Source organism: Panthera pardus, unplaced genomic scaffold (assembly GCF_024362965.1).
Source record: "Panthera pardus isolate Hobbes unplaced genomic scaffold, ASM2436296v1 HiC_scaffold_27, whole genome shotgun sequence".
Classification (NCBI taxonomy): Eukaryota; Metazoa; Chordata; class Mammalia; order Carnivora; family Felidae; genus Panthera; species Panthera pardus.
The window spans coordinates 44,263,034-44,288,792 of record NW_026526843.1 but is presented as its reverse complement, the minus strand read 5'-3'; the positions used below and the strand labels follow the sequence as shown (position 1 = coordinate 44,288,792).

The window sequence follows — 25,759 nt, the reverse complement described above, 5'->3', positions numbered from 1 at the left end:
GAAATATGTGCTATAAGATTGTACTGTTAGTGGACTATTCTTTATTGTAGAAGTTACACATACCCAGTGAGAAAATGTAAAAGAATCTACAAGGAAGTATGTAAAAAAAGTATATAAATTACCCATAAGCCCACCAACCATCCAATCATATCCACTTCTATTTTGGTGTATATTGTTCCAAATATTTCATATATATATATATATATATATATATATATATATATACATATATATATTTAATTTTCTTAATGTTTATTTTTGAGAGAGAGAAAGAGTGTGAGTGGGGAAGGGGCAGAGAGAGAGGGAGACACAGAATGCAAAGCAGGCTCCATGCTCAGAGCTGTCACCACAGAGCCCGATGCGGGGCTCAAACTCACGGACCGTGAGTACATGACCTGAGCTAAAGTCAGACGCTTAACTGACTAAGCGACCCAGGCACCCCAACACACACATTAGTTTTTTTAATTAGATCCTCTGCAAGTTACATTTTATAACACTTCCATTCCAATAAATATATGGTTGACTTATATTTGTAGGATATTTTATTTCTTCTCCATGTTTTCAAAGGTTTGTCTCATTTTTCTAAATATTATTAATACATGACTATTAAATATAAAATGTAAGTATATAAATGTGGGAGATGCAGGATAGAAGCATCAAAGGAAAAGACTTCAAAAGGGAAGGGCTGGAGAAGGTTCAAGGTCTTAGGACATGTTTACACAACTGAACAGCTGGGCTGAGGCTCATAAGGAATGCCTAGAGCCATTAACATTGTCCAGGGATGGATCCTCCTTCACACCTGACCTTTCCTAGTGTTATAGAAACCAATTAACTAGAAATTCAACCTTGAAGAGGTAAACCATTAGATTGATTAACACACTTGCTTAGCTGACTTTATGCATGTAGTCTTTAGCAATTATCCTAATAAAAAGAAGCTTCATTCTGGAGTCTGGGCCTCATTCCAACTCGAGTATGAGGACCTTCACTTAACTGCACTTTGTTTGTGGACTCATCTTTTGCAACTCAGGCCATACTCCCTGCAACATATAAATGCAACACTTAAGAAGTAAAAGTTGCCTTTATATTAAATACTCATTCTTAAATATGTCCTATGGGAATAGTTCAGTATATTTTCATTCACATTTCTACTATGATATAGAAATACAGTAAGACCCCACAATAACATGGCTTTTGATATATAGTAAAACCTTGGTTTGTGAGTATAACTCGTTCTGGAAACATGCTTGTAATCCAAAGCACTTATATATCAAAGCGAATTTCAAGAACCATTGGCTCAGTTGTGAGCATGTGATGTTCAGCATTGTGTACTACTTGTATTGGAAGACATTGCTCCTTTAACAAGTTCAATATTATTAGAAATGTTTGCTCATCTTGCAGAATATTCGCATTACAAGTTACTCACAACCCAAGGTTTTACTGTAATATGATGGGCAATAGGGCCTAGAGAGAGGCAGAAATGAAAGGATGACATTTAAGCACCACTGCTGAGTAAACAACTGTGACAAGGTGGTCTCAAAACACAACTGAGTCCCTGATGGATTTAAGTTGTGCATCCAGCTAATTAAACAGGCTCATATCAGTCATTCATGCATCTCTCAATAATATAACCTGGAATTTTATAGTAATTAATTTTGTGGACTTTATTATGTTATGGTGCAATTTAATTATATGCTTATATTTTAAATGCACAAAAATAGGGCACCTGGGCAGCTTAGTCGGTTAAGCATCTGACTCTCGACGTTGGCTCAGTTCATGATCTCACAGTTCCTGAGTTGGAATCCTGCATCTGGCATGGTGCTGGCAGCAGGAGCCTGCTTGGGATTCTTCTCTACTTTTCTCTGTCCCTCCTCTTCTCTAAAAATAAATTAAGAAACTTAAAAAAATGAATGCACACAAATAAATACATGTATGTTGTTACAGAAATGTAGTACTGCATATGTTAACTTTCTTTTTTTTTAATGTGAAATTTATTGTCAGATTGGTCTCCATACAACACCCAGTGCTCATCCCAAAAGGTGCCCTCCTCAATACCCATCAACCACCCTCCCCTCCCTCCCACCCCCCTTCAACCCTCAGTTTGTTCTCAGTTTTTAAGAGTCTCTTATCCTTTGGCTCCCTCCCTCTCTAACCTCTTTTTTGCATATGTTAACTTTCAATTTACTTTAAAAAAAGTTTTTAATGTTTATTCATTTTTTGATAGAGACAGAGTGCAAGTGAGGGAGGGGCAGAGAGAGAGGGAGACACAGAATCTGAAGCAGGCTTCAGGCTCTGAACTGACAGCACAAAGCCTGACATGGGGCTCAAACTCTCGGACCGTGAGATCATGACCTGAGCTGAAGTCGGATGTTTAACCGACTTAGCCATGCAGGCACCCCACTTTCAATTTACTTTTTGAAAAAAAAAATGTTTATTTATTTATTTTGGGTAAAAGAGAGAGCACAAGTGGGTGAGGGGCGGTGAAAGAGGAAGAGAATCCCAAGCAGGATCCTCACTGTCAATGTAGAGCCTGACACAGGGCTCTATCTCACAAACTGTGAGATCATGACCTGAGCCAAAACAAGAGTCGGATGCTTAACGAACAGACTGAGTCCCCCAGGCACCTCTAAATTTACCTCTTTTTTAACCAAATTTCATCAAATGAAATTTGTATGTATGTATAATATAATGGTTATTTTCATTTCTAAATGGTATACACTATTGGTGTAGTTTGAATTGTTTTAACAATATCATGAAGTTTGTTTCTTTATCGTCTATCACAATTATGTGGAAAACTGCTTGGCTCATGAGAATGTGCACACACGTGTGTGAATGCGAATGTGTTTATGCACATGCTTGGGTGCATGTCTGCTATTGCCTAGAACAATTCTCTCTTTCTGTTCCATCATTGCTGTTTTTCACTTGTGGCTTCTCTTTGTATTCAAGTCCAAGTCAAAGGATTGAAGCTAGGAATCCACATCTATAAACTTTGGCATTGTAAATCATTGTGACTACCATTAAATACTTTCTAGGATGAGTAGCTAAGAATGGGTTTACAGGCTGAAGGGAATGCATATTTTAAATACTTAGCAATTGCTTAAGTATGCACTTTCCAGAAAGGTTGACCAATTCAGGTTCCATGACCTGAAAATAAGTGATAAATTCCTTGGGGTTAAGTGCAGAACATGTTAAAAAGTGCTTGGGGCGTCAGGGTGGCTCAGTCAGGTAAGCATCTGGCTTAGGCTCATGTCATGATCTTGCGGTTTGTGAGTTCGAGCCCTGCGTCCGGCTCTGTGCTGACAGATCAAAGCCTGGAGCCTACTTCAGACTCTGTGTCTCCCTCTCTCTCTGCTCCTCCCCTGTTCACACTTTATGTCTCTCTCTCTCTCAAAAAATAAATAAAAACATTAAAATTTTTTTTTTAAAGTGCTTACATTGAACCTGCTTTCAGGTGATAACCACCATCAAAAAACTTAACCTAAGTCCCCCTAAGGAGGAACAAGTGGACTTCTACCCAGCAAGGCAGCATGAGACAGGCCAGGGCGATGGTAAAGACCCAGGGTCTAGGTTCAGTTTGACTGTTCTCTTCTTTCCTTTCCACCCTCCATTTAGGTCCTGTGTACCTTCTAAGGCTCATGTCAAGGTCTTTTTCCTCCTTGAAGCTTTCTCTGATTATTTTGTGCTAACTGGCCATTGCCTTCTCTGAGTTCCTGTTGGCCTGGCAGTCCACCCTTTCCTTTAAATTCCTCCAAAGGAACCTCATGTCTTATGTGAAGGAGGTTCCTCCTTTTCAGTAGTGGTCTCATATCTGAAGAGTCTGACAGTTTGCTGCAAAAAATAATCCCCTTTTTAAAGGGATTTAATCAGTCTTGATCCCTGCAGACCTCCTCTGATTCCGCTTATCAGTTCTGTAGCATCATCAGCTGGTGCTGGTCACAGTGAGATGTCCTTTAACTACTTGCTGTACCTTTAAATACTTGTGTCATTGCTTGACACCGGGCCCCTGCTTGACACAGGCTTCTGTTTGACATGAGAGAGTTCATTTTGCTTTCTACACTTACTAAGGGTCACACAGTCAGTTCTAGGTCTGGCCTGGGACTAACAAATCTTGTCAAGCCAGTGTTCTGTCTGGGAGACCCAAACCATTATATCTTGGGTTTTCTGGTACTCAAATACACATGTTTCCCAGAAGACAGAATAATGTGAAAGAAGAGTAAGTGAAATAAAACAACATGAGGTGAAGGTTTTTTTTTCTTTCCACATAATCTATTAACCTCTTTAATCTGTCTCACAAAAAGGCACCAAACCTTATTTTAAAAAATACACCTATGTCTACTCCTGTTATTTTTGAAATGTTACCTCTGAGAACTATGTAACTTTTATTGGAAAATTTGTGACTTAAAGACTGAAGTGAGGCTGAAAGGTAATCAATATCTGTTGAAGACTATATGAGCCAAGGGCTTTGAGCCAAGTATCATTTAGAACTTCCAAAAGTCAGTTCTATGAGGCATACGTTATTATTACCTTTCAGATGAGGAAATTTTGGATCATAATATGTACCTGACAATTGATGATTCTGTAGGCAGCACAGCTTCCTGGCAAATATCACTACCAACGGTCTGGAGTCAAATATTACTTTCTTTTTTTTTTAAATTTTCAATCATTTTCCCCAAATGAAATCCTAATATAATAATAGCTTGCACTTTTATAGCACTTACAATATGCCAGGAAATACTCTCAGGACTGCACATGTGTTCATACATTTAACTAATTTTGTCTTTGTTTTTTCCAACTATAAAAAAACATGTTACTTTTGTTTAAAAAAAGAGAATATAAAAGTATTAAGAACAAAGTGAAAACTACATTTAAAAATCTCACTCCTGTCCCAGGCTCTTTTTTTTGTTGTTGTTGTTTTTTGTTTTGTTTTAACAAACCCCTGCCAAACCAACCTTGTACACAACAGCCAAGGACCAGACTGTATATGAAATGGAGGCTGGAGGAGGGGCGATGGATGGAGGAGTTCTTAATCTTGGGAGCTGAAGGCACGAAGCGACAATTCTTAAAAGAAGTAGAAAAGTTAGTAGCTCCAGAAAGAAAAGATGCAGCTATTCCCCAGTAGTCAGAAAGGCGAATAACATTTTGCCCTTTCGGATAGGCAACAATAACAAAGAAGGACAAGGCCAGATGTATAACGGGGGAGGGGGCAGGGGGGCGGGCGCACTTCTGCCGCGCTTTTGGTCGGAGTGGAGATTGGGGACCCGAGCTCGCTGGTGACGTAGATCTCACGTGACCAGGAGTCGACGTGTACCTAAGTCCTGCTAGTCTGGTCCTTTTTCGCGTCTGGGTATCACCTTTCCTTTAGCAGGCAAATCGCAGAGCCTGAGGCCAGTGGAAAGAGGAGTTAACTTGACGGAATTTTGCAGGTTTGTATCAAAATAGGTGCTGCCTGGGGACTTCTAGGGTGGGAGTGGCCTAGGGCAGAGACCTGGTCAAAGCCATCTCTCTACCTCCTACCTCCAAGTCTATAGAAAATGATGACCATTGGGAAAGGGCCTACGGGTCCGGGAAGAAGGACTAGGAGAACTATGATAGTTTAAAAATAATCATTCTCTGCCACCTCAGACTGCTTTCCCAACACCTCCCCTCCCCCCAACCCCTTCCCCAGGCTTAAAGATAGTTTGGAAATAATCTGCTTTTCTTACTCCTTGTCTATTGGGAAATTCCAGCTAAATTGTACTGTGGGGCGGGGGTGGGGGTGGAAGAAGTGGGAGAAACAGAAAGTGGGAAAGTTGTCATAACCAAGTACCTTAATGAGGAAAAAGGTACAAGGTGCTGGTCGCCCCACCAGCTGGTCGCCCCTCCCCCACTGCCACCCCTCTCCCCATCTCCAACACATCCCACTCTACTCCCGTTTTCTGTTTGTCCGCAGGTCTGTTATTCCTAGCACTACACAAGGCTAGAAGAGGCAAGGAAGAAACTGTTCGGATCAGTACAGGTATATGAGGGAAATGTTATATATACCCCTGGTGTCAAGGTGAGGCGTGCGCATGTCAGAGGTTGTGGGCCCCACTCTTCCTACCCCGCCCCCCCCACACACACACCGCCTATTCTCCAACCTACGCTGTTGTAGGAGGGTCTTGGGTTTTGTCCGGCGTGGAAAAGTGGTGGTGGTGGGGACCTTGAAAAAGGCTGCAAGGAGGGACAAGAGACAGGTAGGGAGGTGGAAAATGGAGGTAAGAGCAGCCGGCTCAGGGAAACTCTGATTGCTGATTGAGTCTCCCAAGTGGAAGATATTTGATGATAGCTCTGAATCAAAAGAAGCAAATGCTGAGACCTCTGTCCAGAGCACTGGTCCATTCACCAAGTATTTGGCTTATGGTCACCTTGCTTCCTAGCAGTAATTGTATTCAGAGAGGAATAAATCAAAAAAAAAAAAAAAAAGAAAAGAAAAAGAAAAAAAAAAAGAAAGAAAGAAAAGGAAAGAAGGAAGAAAGGAAGGGAGAGACTCACAAGATGAAATCCTGTCAAAAAATTGAAGGAAAACCAGAAAATGAGAGTGAGCCAAAGCTTGAGGAAGAGCCAAAGCCTGAGGAAAAGCCAGAGGTGGAAGAAGAGCCAGAGGAGGAGGAAAAAACAGAAGGAACTTTTAGAGAAAGACTGATTCAGTCTCTCCAGGAATTTAAAGAAGATATACACAACAGGCATTTAAGCAAGGAAGATATGTTTAGAGAAGTGAGTGAAATAGAGGAGATAAGGAGAGTAAGAAACAAACTTATAGTGATGCATTGGAAGGTTAACTGAAACCATCCTTATCCCTATTTAATGTAGTTTGCCTTGATTTTATTTTTTTCTGATATTAACATTGCCATTTAGCTTTCCTTTGATTTACATTTTCTTGATATACCTTTTTCCATCTTTCTACTTTTAATTTTTTGCTATTAGTGATTTTAGATGCATTTCTTGTTAATCTGCATCTAATTTTTATCATATTTTGAACAATACACAAGTCTCTGACTTTTAATAGGAGAGCTTTACTCATTTGTACAAAAAGAGGTTCCTGACAGGATATAAAATGAAAAAAAAGTTACTTAGTAATATGTTAATATCATATTTTTGAAAGAAAGAATACATTTGTATATTACCTATATGCACAGAAAAACGTGTGAAGGATGAAAGACAAAAAGTATAATCATTGGTAGGATTATGAGTAATTTTTTATTCTGCTTATTTGTATTTTTCCTTATTCCTAGAATGTACACACATTATTGTTAAAATAATAAAAGTTTTATAACAAAAAAGAAATAACTAACAGTATTTAATTTATTTCTAAACGCACTGGGGCACTTAATGTTTGTTGAGAGAATTTTAGAAGCAAAAGTGAATTCCAAATTACCACCAGACCACTTAGCTAGAAGAATAAATTTATATTTTTCTCATCTGTAAAATAGAGACTATGATCTCTAAGGGATATATGAGGACCAAATAAGGTAATCACTGTGAGCTCTATTCTAGCAGGTTCCCGCCCCCCCCATCAGCCCATGCAGGATCCCAATTCCCAAGGGATTTGTATCAGCTATTTGGGATGATAGAGAAAGTAGTTCTCACCTGTACTTAAGAATAAATCCAGGCAACTGTTAGGTGGGTGCCACCTTTATGTTCCTTTCCTTCTGTGCCTGCCCAACCTCCCTTTATTATCCCTTTGATATTGTCATGTATATTGGGTAGTTCTGCCCCTTCATCCAGGCCCCTGCCTATGGGCTGATAATGTTCTGGAATTCTCAAATAGTGAAGCCCAACATATTTCTTTGGAACACCCAGTGGGGTGAATCCTCAGACCCACAGAAGTGGGGAGAATGCCCATTTCTTAAATTTAGATAGTTATGCAGGGCAACTTGGGCCATATCTTATAGGTATCTTGACAGTTAAGACTCGGATACAATGCATCAATTTGGGGATTGGACCAGAAAACAAGTCTGAGTAACAGATGTTATGCTTTAGTCAGAATTGCTTCTCTTTGAGTCTAAAGATTATGGTTTTATCTTCTGACTATTTCCTTAGGGTGAGTGATCTCTCCAAGAAGACTGGTGACAGGCCCTCCTCACCAGTTTGACAGATGCCTCTAGACCTGAGTAAATTTTAAAGGGAGATTCTGCTTCAGATTCTGTGTCTCCATCTGTCTCTGCCCCACCACTGCTTGCACTCTGTCTCTCTCTCATAAATAAACATTAAACAAATTAAATGGAAGTTCAAGTCAGATTTGGGGATACTGCCATCCTTACCTGGAAATGTGAAAGTGCTATGTAAAACTGTATATCTGCATCCAAATCTACGTACCTATATAGATATCTGTATATGTATATAATGCTCACAGTTTTTCCAGTTGTGTGTTATTTTATTTTTCTGTGATGGTCTTTTTTGGGCAATTCATGACTTTAGACTATTCTTCAAAGTTGTAACAGCCTGATGGATGCTAGTCGGGCTGGATTCTGACTGGAGTAAGAAGCTTCCAGGGGCTCACTAAGTCAGTTTTCTAAGACAAGATGGATCCAATCCCCTGGCACTCAAAGGAGTGGTACTCAGGTAGGATATAGAAAGGCTCATTCAAATCACACTCCTCTCCATGGTGGGTCTGGCTTTGGTTTCTCTGATTCAGATGAAGCAGGCACTAGACTCTCCTTTGCTGATGACCAGGCTGTCCTGGATATACTTACCTGGAGGATGACGACAGTCCCTATAGCAGGTCAGGGCACTAGACTTCCTTTCTTCCTTTTTTTTTCTTTCACAAGGGTACTTGATGAGAACTTTTTATATGGAAGACCTCAAAATTGACTAACTAAAAGCATTGGTTGTGATAGTCTGTCCGAGCCATGACAACTGTGGATGCAATCAGGTTGGGGTTAGAGGGCCTGGTGGTAGGTGGGAATAATTTTAGATAGTACACAAATATATATATACACATATATATGTGTGTGTATATATATATATATATATATATATATATACACATATATATGTGTGTGTATATATATATATATATATACACATATATATGTGTATATATATATATATATATATATATATAAAATTGTGATGTCCATGTGTTTATTTGAATGCATATTAATGAATACTCTGTTTCAGGCAAATGATTATAGAAAGTTTCCTTTTTTTTAAATTTTTTTTAACGTTTATTTATTTTTGAGACAGAGAGAGACAGAGCATGAACGGGGGAGGGGCAGAGAGAGAGGGAGACATAGAATCGGAAGCAGGCTCCAGGCTCTGAGCCATCAGCCCAGAGCCGACATGGGGCTCGAACTCACGGACTGCGAGATCATGACCTGAGCTGAAGTCGGACGCCCAACCGACTGAGCCGCCCAGGCACCCCTAAAGTTTCCTTTTAAAAAATAGTGTTCAAATTAAGTTAGTAAGTCAATTTGAAGACAGACATGAGGTAGAACACAATACTAATAGCAAAGGTGGACACAGATGTGGCAAAAGTCATCTTAGTGGGAAACATTGCCCTAGCATAACTGATTTAGGGATAATATCTGGAAACACCTGTCAAGAATTATGCCATCTGGGATTTTACCCTACTTACAAATTAACAAATTAACCTGCTACTGTTTAATGGATACTGGCAAAAGATGACTAGAATCCCAGGTCAGAGATTATAATATTACTCATGGCAAAAGCCATAGCCAGAGCTTCATATTGGTTTGTGTTATTTCTCCATGATCTTCAAGTTCCATGGGGTGACACAGGCTCTTTTATGGATGTCCGCACATGCAGTGCTTTATGTAACAGGAAAGAAGCCTTGTATTTGGAGATTTTATCACTTTCATGGTAAACAAAAGCAAGCCTGCTCTGTGTCCAGGGAAAGATGTTACCTTGTTCTTCCAAGTTGCTTGTTGCAAACACAACTCTGACACATGGCCTGCCTGCGTAGAGTGGTCAGGGTTTTACATTCTTTGTATACCCAATAAAAATGTGCAGGGATGCTCAGAATTCAAAGCAGATTGACTCTCCCAGTAATGGTTTTCTCTGTGTAGTAAATTTTAATTTTTTTAAAGGTTTATTCATTTTTTAGAGACAGAGACATAGCATGAATGGAGGAGGGGTAGAGAGAGAGGGAGCCACAGAATCCGAAGCAGGCTCCAGGCTCTGAGCTGTCAGCACACAGCCCGATGCGGGGCTCGAACCCACAAACTGTGAGATAATGACCTGAGCTGAAGTCAGACACTCAACCAACTGAGCCACCCAGGCACCCCTCTGTGCAGTAAATTTTAATGTGAATGGCAAGCCTTTCCTAACATCACAAATTTGGATTTATAATTCCAAGGTAAATAAAGCAGATAATGCATTATACTGTAGAGTGTCAACCGGGCATTTGTAACTTTCTAATTTTTACTTAATACATAGAATTTTGAATCAATCCCAATTAACTGAAAAGAACAACTAAGAAACTAAAAGTAAATAGTCTATGAGGAACTTTAATGTTACAATAAGACATAGCTACCATGATGCACAAAATAAAAGTAGAGGAGATCAACCAATGCATTTATCAGGATGCTAATGACAGGAGTAATTTTATGCAAATTTTTTCACTGAGAAACTGATAGGAGAGTGTGTGTTTAAAAGCCAGCCTCAAATCCCGTACACACATAATCATCTTTGCCTCTATAAAAGGAAAAGGCAAAAGCCAAGGGAAAAACTGGTCTGTTCCCTTTACAAGCAAAGTTAAAGGTAGGGTAAGGGTTGAGGGAGAGGGTGGGGCATCTCACACATAACAGTGTCCAAAAGCAGTTATTTGATGCTCTGACACCAGCGTTTTGCAACGGCCTTAGCAAAAACAGCTGCATCATTTGATGGATAATTTGGGTATGGAGTGTCTTTTGTGTACTTATTAGCCATTTGTACATTTTACTTTGAGAAATGTCTATTCAAATATATTGCCTGCATCCCCCTCCCTGCAGTATTTTCAGTACAATGTGGGTAAAGAATCTTTAAAGGAATAAGGTAGATCCATATGTACTACACGTTCACTATGCTGTGATTAAAAGAAAAATGAAGGACAGGAGATATAGTATAAAAATACATACACACACATACATATCCATACCCACAAACATCAAAATGAAGCCCTTTAGCTCACTAAAAGGAGTGATCATGTCTTTTTTTTATTAAATTTTTTTAATGTTTATTTATTTCTGAGACAGAGAGAGACAGAGCATGAGTGGGGGAGGGGCAGAGAGAGAGGGAGACACAGAATCAGAAGCAGGCTCCAGGCTCTGAGCTGTCAGCACAGAGCCCAACGTGGGGCTTGAACTCACAAACCCTGAAATCATGACCTGAGCCGAAGTCGGTCGCTCAACCGACTGAGCCACCCAGGCGCCCCGATCATGTCTTTTTAAATGGCATTTTGATATCTCACCAAGCTTCCTGCTATCTGGGTTTTTAAGAAATAATTATTTTTAAAAATTTCTCCTAATGGATAATTGTACCATCCTTGCTTTGTAACTGTCAAATTTTTTTCTTGGACCTAGAGTCCTTTTCCCTTCCATGAACTCTCAGTCTTTTCCAGATGTTATATCATTAGCCTACTACTTAATAAAAAATGAAAGTGAAGCTAAGAGAAAGTGTCTTGGCCAAGGTCACCCAGCTATTAAATGCAATCACTGCCTGCCTAAGATCAAAGCCCTTGCTCCTAATATTTACTCTGTAACAGTTGGTATTTAATAAATATTAACAACAACAACATCATCCAACATCATTGTGATGCTGAAAGAATTCCTGTTATTTCTTCAAAGGTCCATGCCCTTTTGAGTCCTTATCTTGTTTCCCACAGTTCTCCCTGACTGAAGCATTCTCTCAATCACTCCTCACACACTTAGCCTGGATAAGCCTTACTCATCCACCTCAGAATGGATCTTACTTCTTTTTTAAAAACTTTTTTTATTGAGATATAATTCACATACCAGACAATTCACCTACTTAAAGTGTACAATTCAGTGGTTTTTACTATATTTAGATATGTGCAACTATCACCATAGTCAATTTTAGAACATTTTCAAGTCAAAAACAAACACCATAACCTTAGCTATGACCCCTCCTCCCATGTCTCTGTCCCTCCAGCTCTAAGAAAATACTAATCTACATTCAGACTCTATATATTTCCCTATCTTGGACATTTCATAAGAGTGTGCTTGTATAAAATGTCTTTGTGACTGGCTTCTTTTACTGAGCATATGTTTTCAAGGTTCATCAATTGTGCAGCAATTTCTTTTTATGGCTGAACAATATTCTATTGTATGGATATGCCACATTTTGTTTACCCATTAATCCATTGATGGATATTTGGACTGTTTCCATCTTTTGCTTATTATGAATAGTGCTGCTATGAACAAGTTTTATGAGGACTCATGTTCTTATTTCACTTGGGTAGATATCTGGGAATTTAATTGCTGGATCATACAGTAATTCCGTGCTTAATTGTTTCAGGAATTGCTATACTGTTTTCTAAAATGGCTGAACATTTGACATTCCCATCAGCAGTGTGTAAGGGTTCCAATTTCCCCATATTATTAAGAACACTTTTTATTATCTGACTTTTTGATTCTAGCCATTTTAATGGGTGAAATGGTATCTCATTGTGGTTTTGATTTGCATTTCCCTGATGACTAATGATGTTGAAAATTTCTTCATGTGTTTATTGGCCATTTGTATATCTTATTTGGAAAAATGTCTACTCAAATACTTTGCCCATTTTAAATTGGGATGTTTGCCTTTTTATTATTGAGTTACAAGTTTTTATTTCATTTACAAGTTCGTATCAAATATATGACCTGTATATATTTTCTCCCATTCTGTGGGGTTGGCTTTTCACATTCCAGATGGTGTACTTTGATGCTCAAAGATTTTAGTTTTGATGAAGTTCAATGTAGTTTTTCTTTTGTTGGTCATGCTTTTGGTGTCATATCTAAGAATCCTTTGCCATATCAAAGGTCATGAAGATTTACCCTATGTTTTTTTTAAACAATTTTTTTAATGTTTATTTATTTCTGAGACAGAGACAGACAGAGCATGAGTCGGGGAGGGGCAGAGAGAGAGGAAGACACAGAATCAGAAGCAGGCTCCAGGCTCTGAGCTGTCAGCACAGAATCTGACGCAGGGCTCGAACTCACAAACCATGAGATCATGACCTGAGCCGAAGTTGGTTGCTCAACCAACTGAGCCACCGAGGCGCCCCTATGTTTTTTTCTAATAGTTGTATTATTTTATATTTTATATTTAGATCTCTGATTTATTTTTACTTAATTTTTTTGTGTATCCTGTGAGATAGGTTTCTAATTTTATTAGTTTGCAAGTCACTATCTAATTGTTCTAGCATTATTTGTGAAAGGAAGATTTTTTTTCCATTGAATGGTTTTGGCACTTTTGTTCAAAATTGGCTGACACATGGTTTTATTTCTGCACTCTTGGTTCAATCCCACTGACCTATATGTCTATCTTGTATGAGTATCACATGGTCTTGATTATCACTGCTTTGTAGTAAGCTTCAAAACCAGAAAATGGTTTGATGTACTTTACTGTTTTCCAAGATTGTTTTGGCTATTTAAGGTTCCTTGCAATGCCATAAATTTTAGAATCAGTCCATCAACTTGTACAAAGTAATCAGATGGGATTCTGAAAGGCATTGCACTGAATCTGTAGATCAATTTGGGGAGTATTGCCATTTTAACAGTATTAAATTTTTAAATCCAGGGGCTCCTGGGTGGCTCAGTCAGTTAAGCGTCCGACTTCAGCTCAGGTCATGATCTTGCAGTTTGTGAGTTTGAGCCCCGCATCAGGCTCTGTGCTGACAGTCTAGAGCCTGGAGCCTGCTTCAGATTCTGTGTCTTCCTCACTCTCTGCCCCTCCCCCACTCGTGCACTGTGTCTCTCTCTCAAAAATAAACATTAAAATTTTTTTAAAAACATTTTGAATTCATGAACATGGGATACCTTTTTCCATTTAATTGCATGTTTGTTTTTTTTTTTTCCTTAAGTAAGCTCTATGACTAGTGTGGGCTTGAACTCATGTCTGTGAGATCAAGAGTCACATGTTCTACCAACAGAGCCAGCCAGGTGCCCCAAATTTTATATATTCATTTTTTGGTAATCTCTACATCCAACATGGGGCTCGAACTCATGACCCACGAGATCGAGTTGCATGCTTTTCTGACTGAGCCAACGAGGCACCCCATCTTCTTTAATTTCTTTCAATAATGTTTTGCAGTATTCAAAATATAAATTTTGGACTTTCCTTATTAAATTTATTTCTAAGTATTTTATTCTTTTGATGCTAGTATACATAGAATTGTCTTAATTTCCTTTTCAGATTGTTCATTGCAAGTGTATAGAAACGTAACTGAGTTTAGTATATTGACCTTGCATCCTACAACCATGCTGAAGTTACTTGTTCTATTAGTTTATCAGTGGTTCCCATAAAACTTTCTATGTAAAAGATCATGTCATCTGTAAATATAGTTCTACTTCTTATTTTTCAATCTGGATGCTTTTCATTTGTTTTTCTTGACTAATTGCCCTGGCTAAAACCTTCAGTGCAATGTTAAATAGAAATGGTGAGAACACACATCTTTGTCTTGTTCCTGATCCTACGGGTAAGGCATCCAGTATATTCAGCACTAAATCTGAGGCCAGCTGTGGTTTTGGTAATGGATGCCCTTTATCATGTTGAGGAGGTTCCTGATTTAAGGATGTTAAACCAACCTTGCATTCTGGGATAAATCCCATGTAGTCGTGATGGGTAATTGCTTTTTTATGTTACCAGGATTGTTTTCCTCATATTTCGTTGGGGGATTTTTGTATCCATTTCTATAAGAGATTCTGGTCGATAGTTTTTCTTGTCATGTCTTTGTCTGGTTTTGTCTGGTATTAGTGTAATACTGATCTCATAAAATGAGAGCTATATTCTTTCATTTTCTATTTTTTGGAAGAGTCTGTGAAAGATTCTTCTTTATTTTTTTAAATGTTTTTATTTTTATTTTTGAGACAGAGAGAGACAGAGCATGAGCAGGGGAGGGGAAGAGAGAGAGAGAGACACAGAATCCGAAGCAGCCTCCAGGCTCTGAGCTGTCAGCACAGAGCCCGATGTGGGGCTCAAACTCATGGAGTGAGAGATCATGACCTGAGCTGAGGTCGGATGCTTAACCAACTGAGCCACCCAGGTGCCCCAAAAGATTCTTTAAATGTTTGGTAGAATTCAGTAGTGAAGACATGTAAGCCTACATTTTCCTTGTGGGTAGTTTTATTATTATTATTATTATTATTATTACTTATTCAATCTCTTCACTTGCTATAAATTTCTTCAGATTATCTATTTTTTCTTGAGATAGTTTTGGCAGTTTGTGTATTTCTGGTAATTTGTCCATTTCACCTAAGTTATCTAATATAATGGAATACAGTATTTTACATTATTCCTTTATGATCCTTTTTCATATCGATAAGGTCAGTAGTCATGACCTTTTTTTAAATTTCTGATTCTAGTAAATGGAGTTCTCTCTCTCTCTCCTCTCTCTCTCCCCACCCCTACCTCCATCAGTCTAGCTAAAGTTTGTCAATATTATTGATCTTTTCAAAGAACCAGTTTTGGTTTCACTAGTTTTCTCTACTTGTTCCATTCTCCATCTCATTAATTCATGCTCTACTTATTATTATCCCACTTTCTACTTGCTTTATGTTTAGTTTGCTCTTTTTTTTCCCCAGTGTCTTAAGGTGGAAAGTTAGGATTTTGATTTGAGACCTTTCTTCTTTTTTAATATAGACATTTAAAACTATATATTTCCCTCTAAGCTCCATCCCAGAAGTTTGGAATATTGTATATTATGATACCAAAGTTCCATTCCATAAGCTTTGATATGCTGTATGTTGTGTCTCATTTTCATTCATTTCAAAGTATTTTCTGATTTCCTTTTTGATTTGTTGTTTGATGCACTGGCCATTTAAGAGTGTTTTGCTTAATGTCGAGATATCCATGAGTTTCCAAATTTTTTCTGTTATTGATATGAAATATTATTCAGTTGTGGTCAAAGAACATATCTTGTATCATTCCTAACCGTTAAATTTATTTGAGGTTTGTTTTATGGCCTATCACGTGGTCTACCATGAATAATGTTCCATGTGTATTTAAAAGAATGTGCATTATGCTGTTGTTGAGTGGGATATTCAACATATCTATTAGGTCTAGTTAGTACATGGTGTTCTCAAGTCTTTTATTTCCTGGTTGATCTTCTTCCCATTTGGTCTATTTATTATCAAAAGTGGGGTATTAAAGTCTCCCAACTATTATTGTTGAATTGTCTATTTTCCCTTCATTTTTGTCACTTTTTGCCTCATGTATTTTGTTGCTTATAATTGTTATATATTCCTTTTGGTTTGAGTCTTGTCATTATAAAATGTCCCTCTTGCTTCTGGCTTTTGTTCTGGCATTGGAAACAAATCGGAACAAATTCCAAGAACTTGGAAGCCATCGCTCCATCCTAACAACCAGTAAAACACTGAACAAACTGAAAAACAACTACTCTTCTTAGATCCATTAGAGAATTGAGGTCACTGAGCAAATCATTGCTCCGAAAAAGGAGACACAGACAGGCAAATACAGAGAATTATAATTTGTTGGCACAAAATCCATGAACAGAAACTTCTCCAAGAAACCAGTACTGAGGTAGGAAAACCTAAACTAAAATCAACAAATTGCCAGAAGTTCAATGTGGACATGTCCAGAGAGGCCTAGTCTTAGGGGGTGCTTCCACACTTTTATGAGTTTTACCTCCAGAAGCCCTGGGAGGTTCTCACAGTGAAGACTCTAGAATATCCTCTTGTGCTTCTGGCAAAGGGAGAGGAAAAGTAGCTGGTTTTTTTTTATTTTTTTTTATTTTTGATGTTTATTTATTTTGAGAGAGAGAGAGAAAGAGTGTGAGAAGGCAAGGGGCCTAGAGAGGAAGACACAGAATCCAAAACAGGCTTCAGGCCCTGAGCTGTCAGCACAGAGCTTGATGTGGGGCTTGCACTCATGAACCACGAGATCATGACATGAGCTGAAGTCGGATGCTTAACCGACTAAGCCACCCTGGAGCTTCAAAAGGTAGCTGTTTTTAAAACATCTGGAGCATTCTAGTCTTTGTAAGAAGGCTTTCCCTCAAGAGAAACTGTTTCACCAAGCCTAACCTACTAGAATTCTAACCTACTAGAATTTTATCAAAGCCCAGCTGACATGGAGGAAGGGAAATATCCAACTCCAATCCCCTCTATCCATCCTGTCTCACCTAAGTAAAGGTGGGGTAGGCAACTGAGAAGCACTTGTGAAGGCCGCAGCCCTGACCATACCCAGATGTTAGGCTCCTCTAATTTCCAGTTGATTAATGTATTCTTTTTCAATAATGCCTTTGGGCATCAATTGCTCTGTAGACTAATTGAATCAAATTGGGTTCCTTTGAAGGAAGAGTTCCAAAGGTCAGTGTTTGATATTTGTTCCAATCCAAGGAGGAAGACTCTTCCCAACCATGTCCTTCTGTGGCTCTTTAAAACAATATAGCCAGGCCACAGTTAACTGGTATCTTCATTGAATATATTAATCACTTCCCAAATGCCTCCGCCATAACCATCAGTTTTTAGAGCACTCGTGGCTTGAATCTCTCCATGCTCTGTTCAAAATTAAGTAAGTTTCATCAGGAAAATGTTAGAACCTATAAGCTTTATGATTTTTTTCTCTTCCCAGGCAAAACCTCTGCACCTGGACTCTGGATCTGGGAGTGAGGACAATGGCATTCTTCTTTCAGAATGACACTTCTGCTTTAAGAGCTAATGTCTCAGTGGAGATAGGAAACAGCAGCCTGAGGTTCTCTCAGCAGCCTGAGGCTTACTTTTCATAGTGTGAAACCATACCTTGAGCCAAGCCAAAAGCAAATAGGGCACTTGTATTCTCAATTGTGTCACACCCACGGGACAACCCCCATTCCATCAGTGAGGGCTGGTTGGAAGGAGAGAACACTCCCCTCTCAACTGCACTCACCTGGAGATTCTCACAGTGAACACTCTAGAATATCCCCTTTTTATAATTTTCACCAGTTTCACTGGAGAGTAGGTCACCAGAGCTCTTCATGCTGTCATGCCAGAAACTGACCTTCTACACATTGCTTCTTCCTGGAAAACTTCCCTGGGAACTGGATTAAGTTCTCATACTCAGGGCTCCAACTGCCCCTTCAGTACTTACTACACTCTTCCTCTGGCCTCCTCCCATTAAATCATGAACTCCAAAAGAATATAAAGGCTATATCTACTGTGTTCTCTTTTATATCTCCAGGGCCTTGCCTAGCACATAGTAGATGCTCAATAAATTATGGTTGAACTGGGGTGCCTGGGTGGCTCAGTTGGTTAATTGTCCAACTCTTTATATTGGCTCAGGTCATGATCTCATGGTTGGTGAGTTTGAGCCCTGTGTCCAGCCCCATGATGGCAGTGCAGAGCCTGCTTGGGATTCTCTGTCTCGATCTCTCTCTGCCCCTCCCCTGCTCACTCTCTATCTCACTCTTTCTCAAAATAAATAAATAAATATTTTTAAAATGATGGTTGAACTGAAAGCATAGTTCTTATATTTTTAAAGTTTTACTTTTAAAAGTTTATTTATTTTGAGAGAGAAAAAGAACTTGTGTGTGCAAGCAGGGAAGGGACAGAAAGAAAGGGAGAGAGAGAGAGAGAGAGAGAGAGAGAGAGAGAGAGAGAATCCCAAGTAGTCTCCACACTGTCAGCGTGGAGCCTGAAGTGGTGCTTGAACTCCCAGAACTGCAAGATCATGACCTGAGCCAAAATCAAGAATAGGGTGCTCAACCGTTGGAAGCCACCCAGATGCCCCTTGTTCTTATATTTTTCTTACGTGGAAAGTGCTAAGTCCCAGGAATCAGTACTCCTAAATATGGTACTGAGATTGAGACATGAAATGGGCAGGCAGTGTCTAGCATAGAAAAAGGCTCAAACAATAGATGGATAAAAGAATGAATGAGATATAGATTTGGGATTTATTAGTAAATGAAACTGAGTAGAGGTTAACAGCATGGATTTAGGAAATAGGCTATATGAATTTGAATTCCTTCTCTATTATTTCTTATCTGTTGTTTAGCCTTGCTGTCCTGAAATTCCCTTATTTATAAAATGGAGGATAGTATTAGCACCTACCTCATAGGATTTGGGAGAGAATAAAATAATGAATATATATACACACACACACACACACACACACACACACAACAATGCCTGGCATATATCACCATTTATAGAAGTACTGTTTATTTTCACCACTATGTACATTTGAGAAAAGTAGGATAATTCTATACATGCTATTTCTAAACCTAAATTTAAAAGAAAAATAATTAATGATATTTTATTCTACTCATAAAAAGGTTACATTTTCCTTGAAGATAATTTAGAAGATAGGAGTAATCAACACCTGACGACCAGCATCAGAAATACACCTTTAATCTCAAAGACGAGGACAACTAAATGGTTGGAGATGAGGGAGGAGTAGGGGCACCAAGTCGCTAGGCATAGGTTTCTAAGTATAAAATATAGTACAAGAAAGATACTGTCATGCTACTAATTCCTGAGTGTCAGATTCATGATGGGAAGTGTAGCCCCTGACTCAGGAGGTAGGGAACAGGTATAAAGGAGGGAGGAGAAAGGGAGGGTAAGAAGAGGTGTGCCTGCATGTGTGTGATAAAGAGAGAGTTTACTCTTTAATTAAAGATATATAAAAAATCAACTACCAACACATAAAAATTACCAGTTTTACTAGTCTTTAAAAAGAATTTCTTGCTTATTCTCACATCTACCTAATTTATTATAGAATATTTGGAAAATGTGGATAATCATAAATTAGAATATTTAGGACTTTGGCTTATCACCCATCACCACAAAAGCCAAAAGCAATTATAAATAAATTTTCTTTTGATTTTTATATACATTAGGTATAAACCTGTAAGATATATGATATGTGTGTGTATGTGATTTTGTGTGTGTGTGTGTGTGTGTGTGTGTGTGTGTGTAGAAACAAATAAATAGTATTAGCCAAGAAATCATAGGTGGCTCTATTTCTAGTTCTGCCACTATTTTCTTTGGTAAACCGAGGCAAGCCTCTTAATTTTTCTGTATCTCAGTTTCCCAATTTCTAAAATAGGCTCTTGGATGAAAATAATTCTAAAGTTGTTACAGTTTTGACGATACATAATTTGTGAAAGCTTAGGACTGCTAGTGATACTGTAAATCATACTCTGTAATTCCAAAATTGGGCAAAGGCATAGAAGACATGACTATAAAATCCAATGTTCTATAAGTCTGCTAATCCATTCTTTTGGCCTTACAGTTTATTTCATTCTATTTCCAATCCTTTCTGATGACATTGTACATCAGTACCTAATTGGTACACAGGTGAATAATTGTGGACAAACATCCTAAACTTTTTTTCTTGTAAAAATTAATTTCTTAGAAATCCTTAAGACAGGAAAAATATGGGTGGAACAAGGTGTGGAAATTCCATTTTAGGTCCTACACAAAACTTATTTTGTACTAAATAATTGTAATCAAACAAGTGTCACTTAACACATTGGCTGCCTTGTCTAGCTGGAGGGTAAGAAAGGGATTGTAAGAGGCACATATCAGTAAGGTATGTGATGGTTTTAGAACATGGCTACAGATTATTTGGCATCCCTCCTATCAAAAGTTGGAATCTATAGTCCTTCCTCTTGAATCTGACAAGAGGACTTATGATTGTTTTGACCAGTGGAGTACAGAATTTGATCCTATGTGACTTCCAAGTTTAGGTCATAAAAGGCCGTATAGCTTCCACCTTGTTTACAGGGAAGATTTGCTTTAAAAGCCCTGAGATGGCCATGTTGGATAGGCTGTATGTGGAAACTTTGGTTGACAGTCCCACTTGAACCTGTCCTTAAGCCATCTCAGTCTCAGCTGTTCCAGGATCCAGCTGTTGAGTCATCTACAGCCTTTCAAATTACCCTCAGCCAAGCCATCCTAGTTGAGGCCACAGACGTCCTAAAGCAGAGTAGTCCCTAATATGTATTTTCTGAACTTCTGACTCACAGTATCTGTGAGCATAAACATCAGTTATAGTTTACACCAGTGAATGTTGGGGAAGTTGTTACCTATCAATAGCAAATTGGAAGAGATACGTGTCATGCTGCACATGATAGCCACAGGCACACAACAGTAAAGAAGCCAATGTATTATTCAAGTCAGCCAAATGGAATTGGGCAAGTGTGAGAAAAGGTGAGAAAACAAATGCAGAGTTTTAACTTAGCAGTTCATTTGGTGGGGGGAGGGGGTGGGAATTCATGTAAATTTTTGTATTTCTCCTATCTCATGGGAAAAAAAAAGAATTTTTTTTTCCTCCAGTTTAACCAGATTCCTGCTCAGCTGGCTTCACTTATCTGTGACCATATGAGTTACAACCCCTGAACCAAAAGGGTCTACTGGGCACTATGACCTTGCTAGGTGCTAAAATTGTATTATCAGCAGAATTTACATAGGACTATCAACAGCAAGGCAAGGTAAATTCACCTCATGAACATTGATGTGTAAGTTTCCTGATACTCCTCTAAGTTCATCCACAAGTCTAGGGGAAAGTAGGAATGATGCTAGTGGAAGTCTGAAACTAGAAGGGTCAAGGGAATTCTCTTGGCCCACACATAGTCCAGTTCAATTAATCAGTTTAGGAAACTATTTGGGACATAACTTATTTTCCACCAGAGTCTTAAATAAGAGGAGTGAGTGGCCATGGGTCTTTGGTGTCTCAAGATATCATCTGCAGTCTCTGAAATAAAAAGAATAATATAACTCAGCTGTCTAATAGATAACGATGTTCTGTATATTTGTTGCTTTCACATTCAGACATCTCAGCCTTAAAGCTTTATTATTATTTCAGATTAGATCTCTTGAATGGAATACATTACCTATCAAATGGTCCAAATTCTTACAGTAGCACCCTTAAAATTTCATCAGGTCCATTCTCAATTCTTCAAAGTTATTGGCATCAAAGTTATAATGGCCATAACTTATAGAGATGTTAGAGTTAGAGTAGGTATAATTTCCCATATTTTTAATACTTAGTTTCAATTTAATAAGTGCTTAAACTTATTTATTTTAATTTTTTTTAATGTTTATTTATTTTTGAGAGAGAGAGAGAGAAGGAGACACAGAATCTGAAGCAGGCTCCAGGCTCTGAGCTGTCAGCACAGAGACTGATGCAGGGCTCAAACTCACAAATCACGAGATCATGACCTGAGCCAAAGTAGGACGATTAATCCACTGAGCCATCCAGGCGCCCCAATAAGTGCTTAAATTTAGAGAAAATGAGAGAACTACAATAAGATTGCAGCAATGAAGCATCAGGAAGACAGAACTATTCTAGGCTGGAACAGAGATACCCATACCCACAGAGTCCACCAGGTCTCAGACTACCATCTCCCAAGTGTGGAATTCACCCAGGAGAGAACAATAGGATACTAACTACAATCCAACTGGGTGCATTTCCAGCCAAATACATGTGAGCTATATCATGGCAACATGCAAAAATATTTCAGCAAAGAGTTTTCTCTGATGGGATACTAATCCAGTATCTCCACAATTTGATTAAGGGAAAACTATTTAAGGCAAAATTACACAACAAGGTTTTTTCCCCCCAATAGCTGTCTCAATCGTGCTCTTTCTGTCAAGCCCCTCCCCTCTTTCTACTGGGCAATGGGCTTCTTTAACTACATCTTAATCCTGTTCCCCAACTTCTTAGTCACTTTTACTTACTAAAATAGTCTCAGTTGGACTGTTAAAAATTTGGGGTGCATGGGTGGCTCGGTTGGTTAAGCGTCCAACTTCTGCTTATGTCACGATCTCATTCTTTGTGAGTTCCAGCCCTGTGTCAGGTTCTCTGCTGACAGCTCAGAGCCTGGAGCCTGCTTCAGATTCTGTGTCTCCCTCTCTCTCTTCCTCTCCCCCACTCGCACTCTGTCTCTCGCTGTCTCAAAAATAAACATTATTTTTTTTTTTAATTTGGCTCTAAGTATTTTAAAATGCCAATCTCAGTTTTAATTCAGAATCCTTCTCATCCCTGTAGGAGATCTATATCTATATCTTCTATATCTATCTACAGTTATATCTGTAGATATAGAGATTGATTGATTGATTACAAGTTCTTGGCTCCAACGAATATGGAGGCTGTGAAGTCCCATAGTGTGCTGTCTGTAACCTGGAGAGCCAGGAAAGCCAATAGTGTAGTTCAAAGGCCTGAGATCTGGAGAGCTGAGGTGTAGATACCAGTCTGAATTAGAAGTCCTCACAACCAGGAACACCAAGGGCAGAAGATCAGTGTCACAGCTCAAGCATTCAGATAGAGAACAAATTCAATCTTCCTCTTCCTTTCTGTTCTGTTCAGGCTCTCAGTGGATTGGCTGGTCCTCACCCACATTGGTGAGGGCCACCTGCTTTACTCAGTTCACCAGTTCAATTACAAACCTCTTCCAGAAACACCCTCACAGACATGCCCAGAAATAATGTTTAACCAGGCATATGGACATCCTGTGGCTTAGTCATGACACATAAAATTAACCATCACCACCCTCCCTCCTTCCTTGTGTTTACTCAGATGAGTTGAGTTTGAAGGATGGGGATACAAAGACAACTCTTTATCTGGCTACCTAGTTAGTAAGACTGCTGTCCCTATGTGATTAATCATCACTGAGGCTCAAGGTTTTTTTCTTAAGTTTGTTTATTTTGAGAGAGAGAGAGAGAGAGAGAGAGAGAGAGAACACACAGGTGCACAAGCAATGAGGATGGGTAGAGAGAGGGAGAGAGACAGAATCCCAAGCAGGCTCTGCACTGTCAGCACAATGAACTGGGGCTTGAACTCACTAACCGTGAGATCATGACCTGAGCCGAAATCAAGAGTCTGACAATTAAGTGACTGAGCCACCCTGGTACCCCTCAAGTTTAATTTCTATATAACCTTCTGATGAGGACTCACACCCAAGCAGCTTCCTTAGGTTTTGTTGGCACCTTGGAAGACTGGGACATACCTTGCATGTGACTCTTAGCTGATGACCCTGGAAAGGCATTACTGTGATTCATAGGTCTCTTTGCCCTACTCTGTAACAGTTTATGGTAAGCCTGTATCTAAATAATTCCCCTCCCTAGTTCCAATCCTAGAGCCTGTAGGCATGATAGGATTTATTTCTCATGCCTCTCCAGAATTGAGAAGTTAGGTAGGGGGTCAATCCTAGCTCTTTTTCCACCTGGCAATACCACCACATCATCTTTCCAAAATGTTATTTCCAGTATCCTTGTAGCTTGTAGGTAGCTCAAAATCCCAGTGGTAAAGCAGAGGAATGAGAAATAAACCTTACCATCTTGTAGATATCCCTAAACTTTATGTGCAATTCTTTTGGGATTCTATTCCCTTACCATCTACCATAATCACAGGAGACAAGGAGAGGGGATAGGTTCTTTCCACAAACATTGCACTTCCCAAAATGTGAACCCAGTCTCCTCTTTCCCAGTACAATACTACCTTTCTATTATTTCAGGGTAAGAGTGATAAAACTAGTTCATTCTCCCTCTGTCCTTGAGGGCACATGAGTCTCTAACTAAGACTCTTGTGTCCTTCTAACTCAGCCTTGGGAAATTTTAAATTTTGTTCTCAGCAGGCTGTTAGCTATCTCCAAATTCTAAGACAATTCCAAGGACAAGAAAAGATCTCAATCAACACCTCACAACATGTTAGTAAAGATAACATCATTTCCAGGACATTTTTCACCTATCTTTAAAACATCAGTTCATTATGGGGTGCTGGGTGGCTCAGTCGGTTAAGGGTTAAGCATCTGACTCTTGATTTTGGCTCAGGTCATGATCTCATGGTTTAGGAGTTCGAGCCCTGCATCAGGCTCTGCACTGTCACTGCTTGGGATTCTCTCTCTCTCTCCCTCCCTTCCTATCCCTCCTCACCAAAATAAATAAATAAACTTAAAAAAAAGCATTGTTTTAAAAAAAAATCACTTCATTATAACCAATCTCCCATGTAGCTTAATATCTGATCTGGAAAAATACATAAATGTTTATTTTCATCTAAGAAAATTTAGTAGTTTCAAACAAAAGGAATTCAAGATGGATCAAAAAGACAACAGCACAGCATTTAGCCACTGAGATAAATAAAAATCCTCTTTTTAAACTTTATTGTCAATAGTTATTTCAAGGAATTCATTCTAGGTAATTCCTAATTTTCATAAAAGCTTTTTTGTATTGCTCTAAATACAGTCCCCTGAATGAAAAGGAACTACTTAGCCTCAGTAGTGGATGCATTCAGTCAGCAAATATTCACTAATCACCTACTTTGTACAAGGAACCCTATAAGCCATTAGGTATGCAAAGTAGAATAAAGCAAGACATGTTTTGGGCCCTCGTGGATTTTAAAGACAAGTGGATTTAGCTAAGGAAAGAATTATGCTCTGCCTACTCCTCAAATCTTGTTAGAAACTATCTAATAATGGTAAAAAAAAAAAGCCAAGTTTTATTGAAGATTTATTAGGCTCTGTATAAGTACTTGATATATGTGATTTACTTCCCACAATCCCTGTTTCACAGAGGAAGCACAGAGACCTTATAAGTAATTGATCAAAAGTCACACTTCAAGTAAGTAGCAGATATGATTTACCACA

The 25,759-nt window shown here is 38.8% G+C and overlaps 2 protein-coding genes across 4 annotated transcripts in view; both read left to right on the top strand.

Annotated features, from left to right (window-relative positions):
- TCEAL7 (transcription elongation factor A like 7) overlaps nt 1-18,617 on the top strand; it is a 98,889-nt gene extending 80,272 nt beyond the window's left edge. Inside the window, exons 3-5 of one of the 3 annotated variants that reach the window (XM_053891385.1) lie at nt 5,927-5,992; nt 8,651-8,737; nt 17,770-18,617. In XM_053891385.1, the coding sequence (XP_053747360.1) occupies nt 5,927-5,992; nt 8,651-8,737; nt 17,770-17,807 (191 nt within the window). In that variant the 3' untranslated portion in view covers nt 17,808-18,617. Of the gene's footprint in view, nt 1-5,926; nt 5,993-8,055; nt 8,392-8,650; nt 8,738-15,048; nt 16,341-17,769 lie in introns of those variants that run through there. The other 2 variants (XM_053891386.1, XM_053891387.1) reach the window with 2 other exon arrangements.
- TCEAL9 (transcription elongation factor A like 9) lies at nt 6,199-8,042 on the top strand. The gene has a single exon (XM_019431804.2). It carries the CDS (start codon nt 6,295-6,297, stop codon nt 6,796-6,798), a length of 504 nt encoding a protein of 167 aa, XP_019287349.2. The 5' UTR covers nt 6,199-6,294; the 3' UTR covers nt 6,799-8,042.
- Nucleotides 18,618-25,759: the final 7,142 nt, after the last annotated feature.

Bases quoted from the DNA above. Each gene is read 5' to 3' on its own strand.
- TCEAL9 (XM_019431804.2), top strand. From the start codon at position 6,295: ATGATAGCTCTGAATCAAAAGAAGCAAATGCTGAGACCTCTGTCCAGA.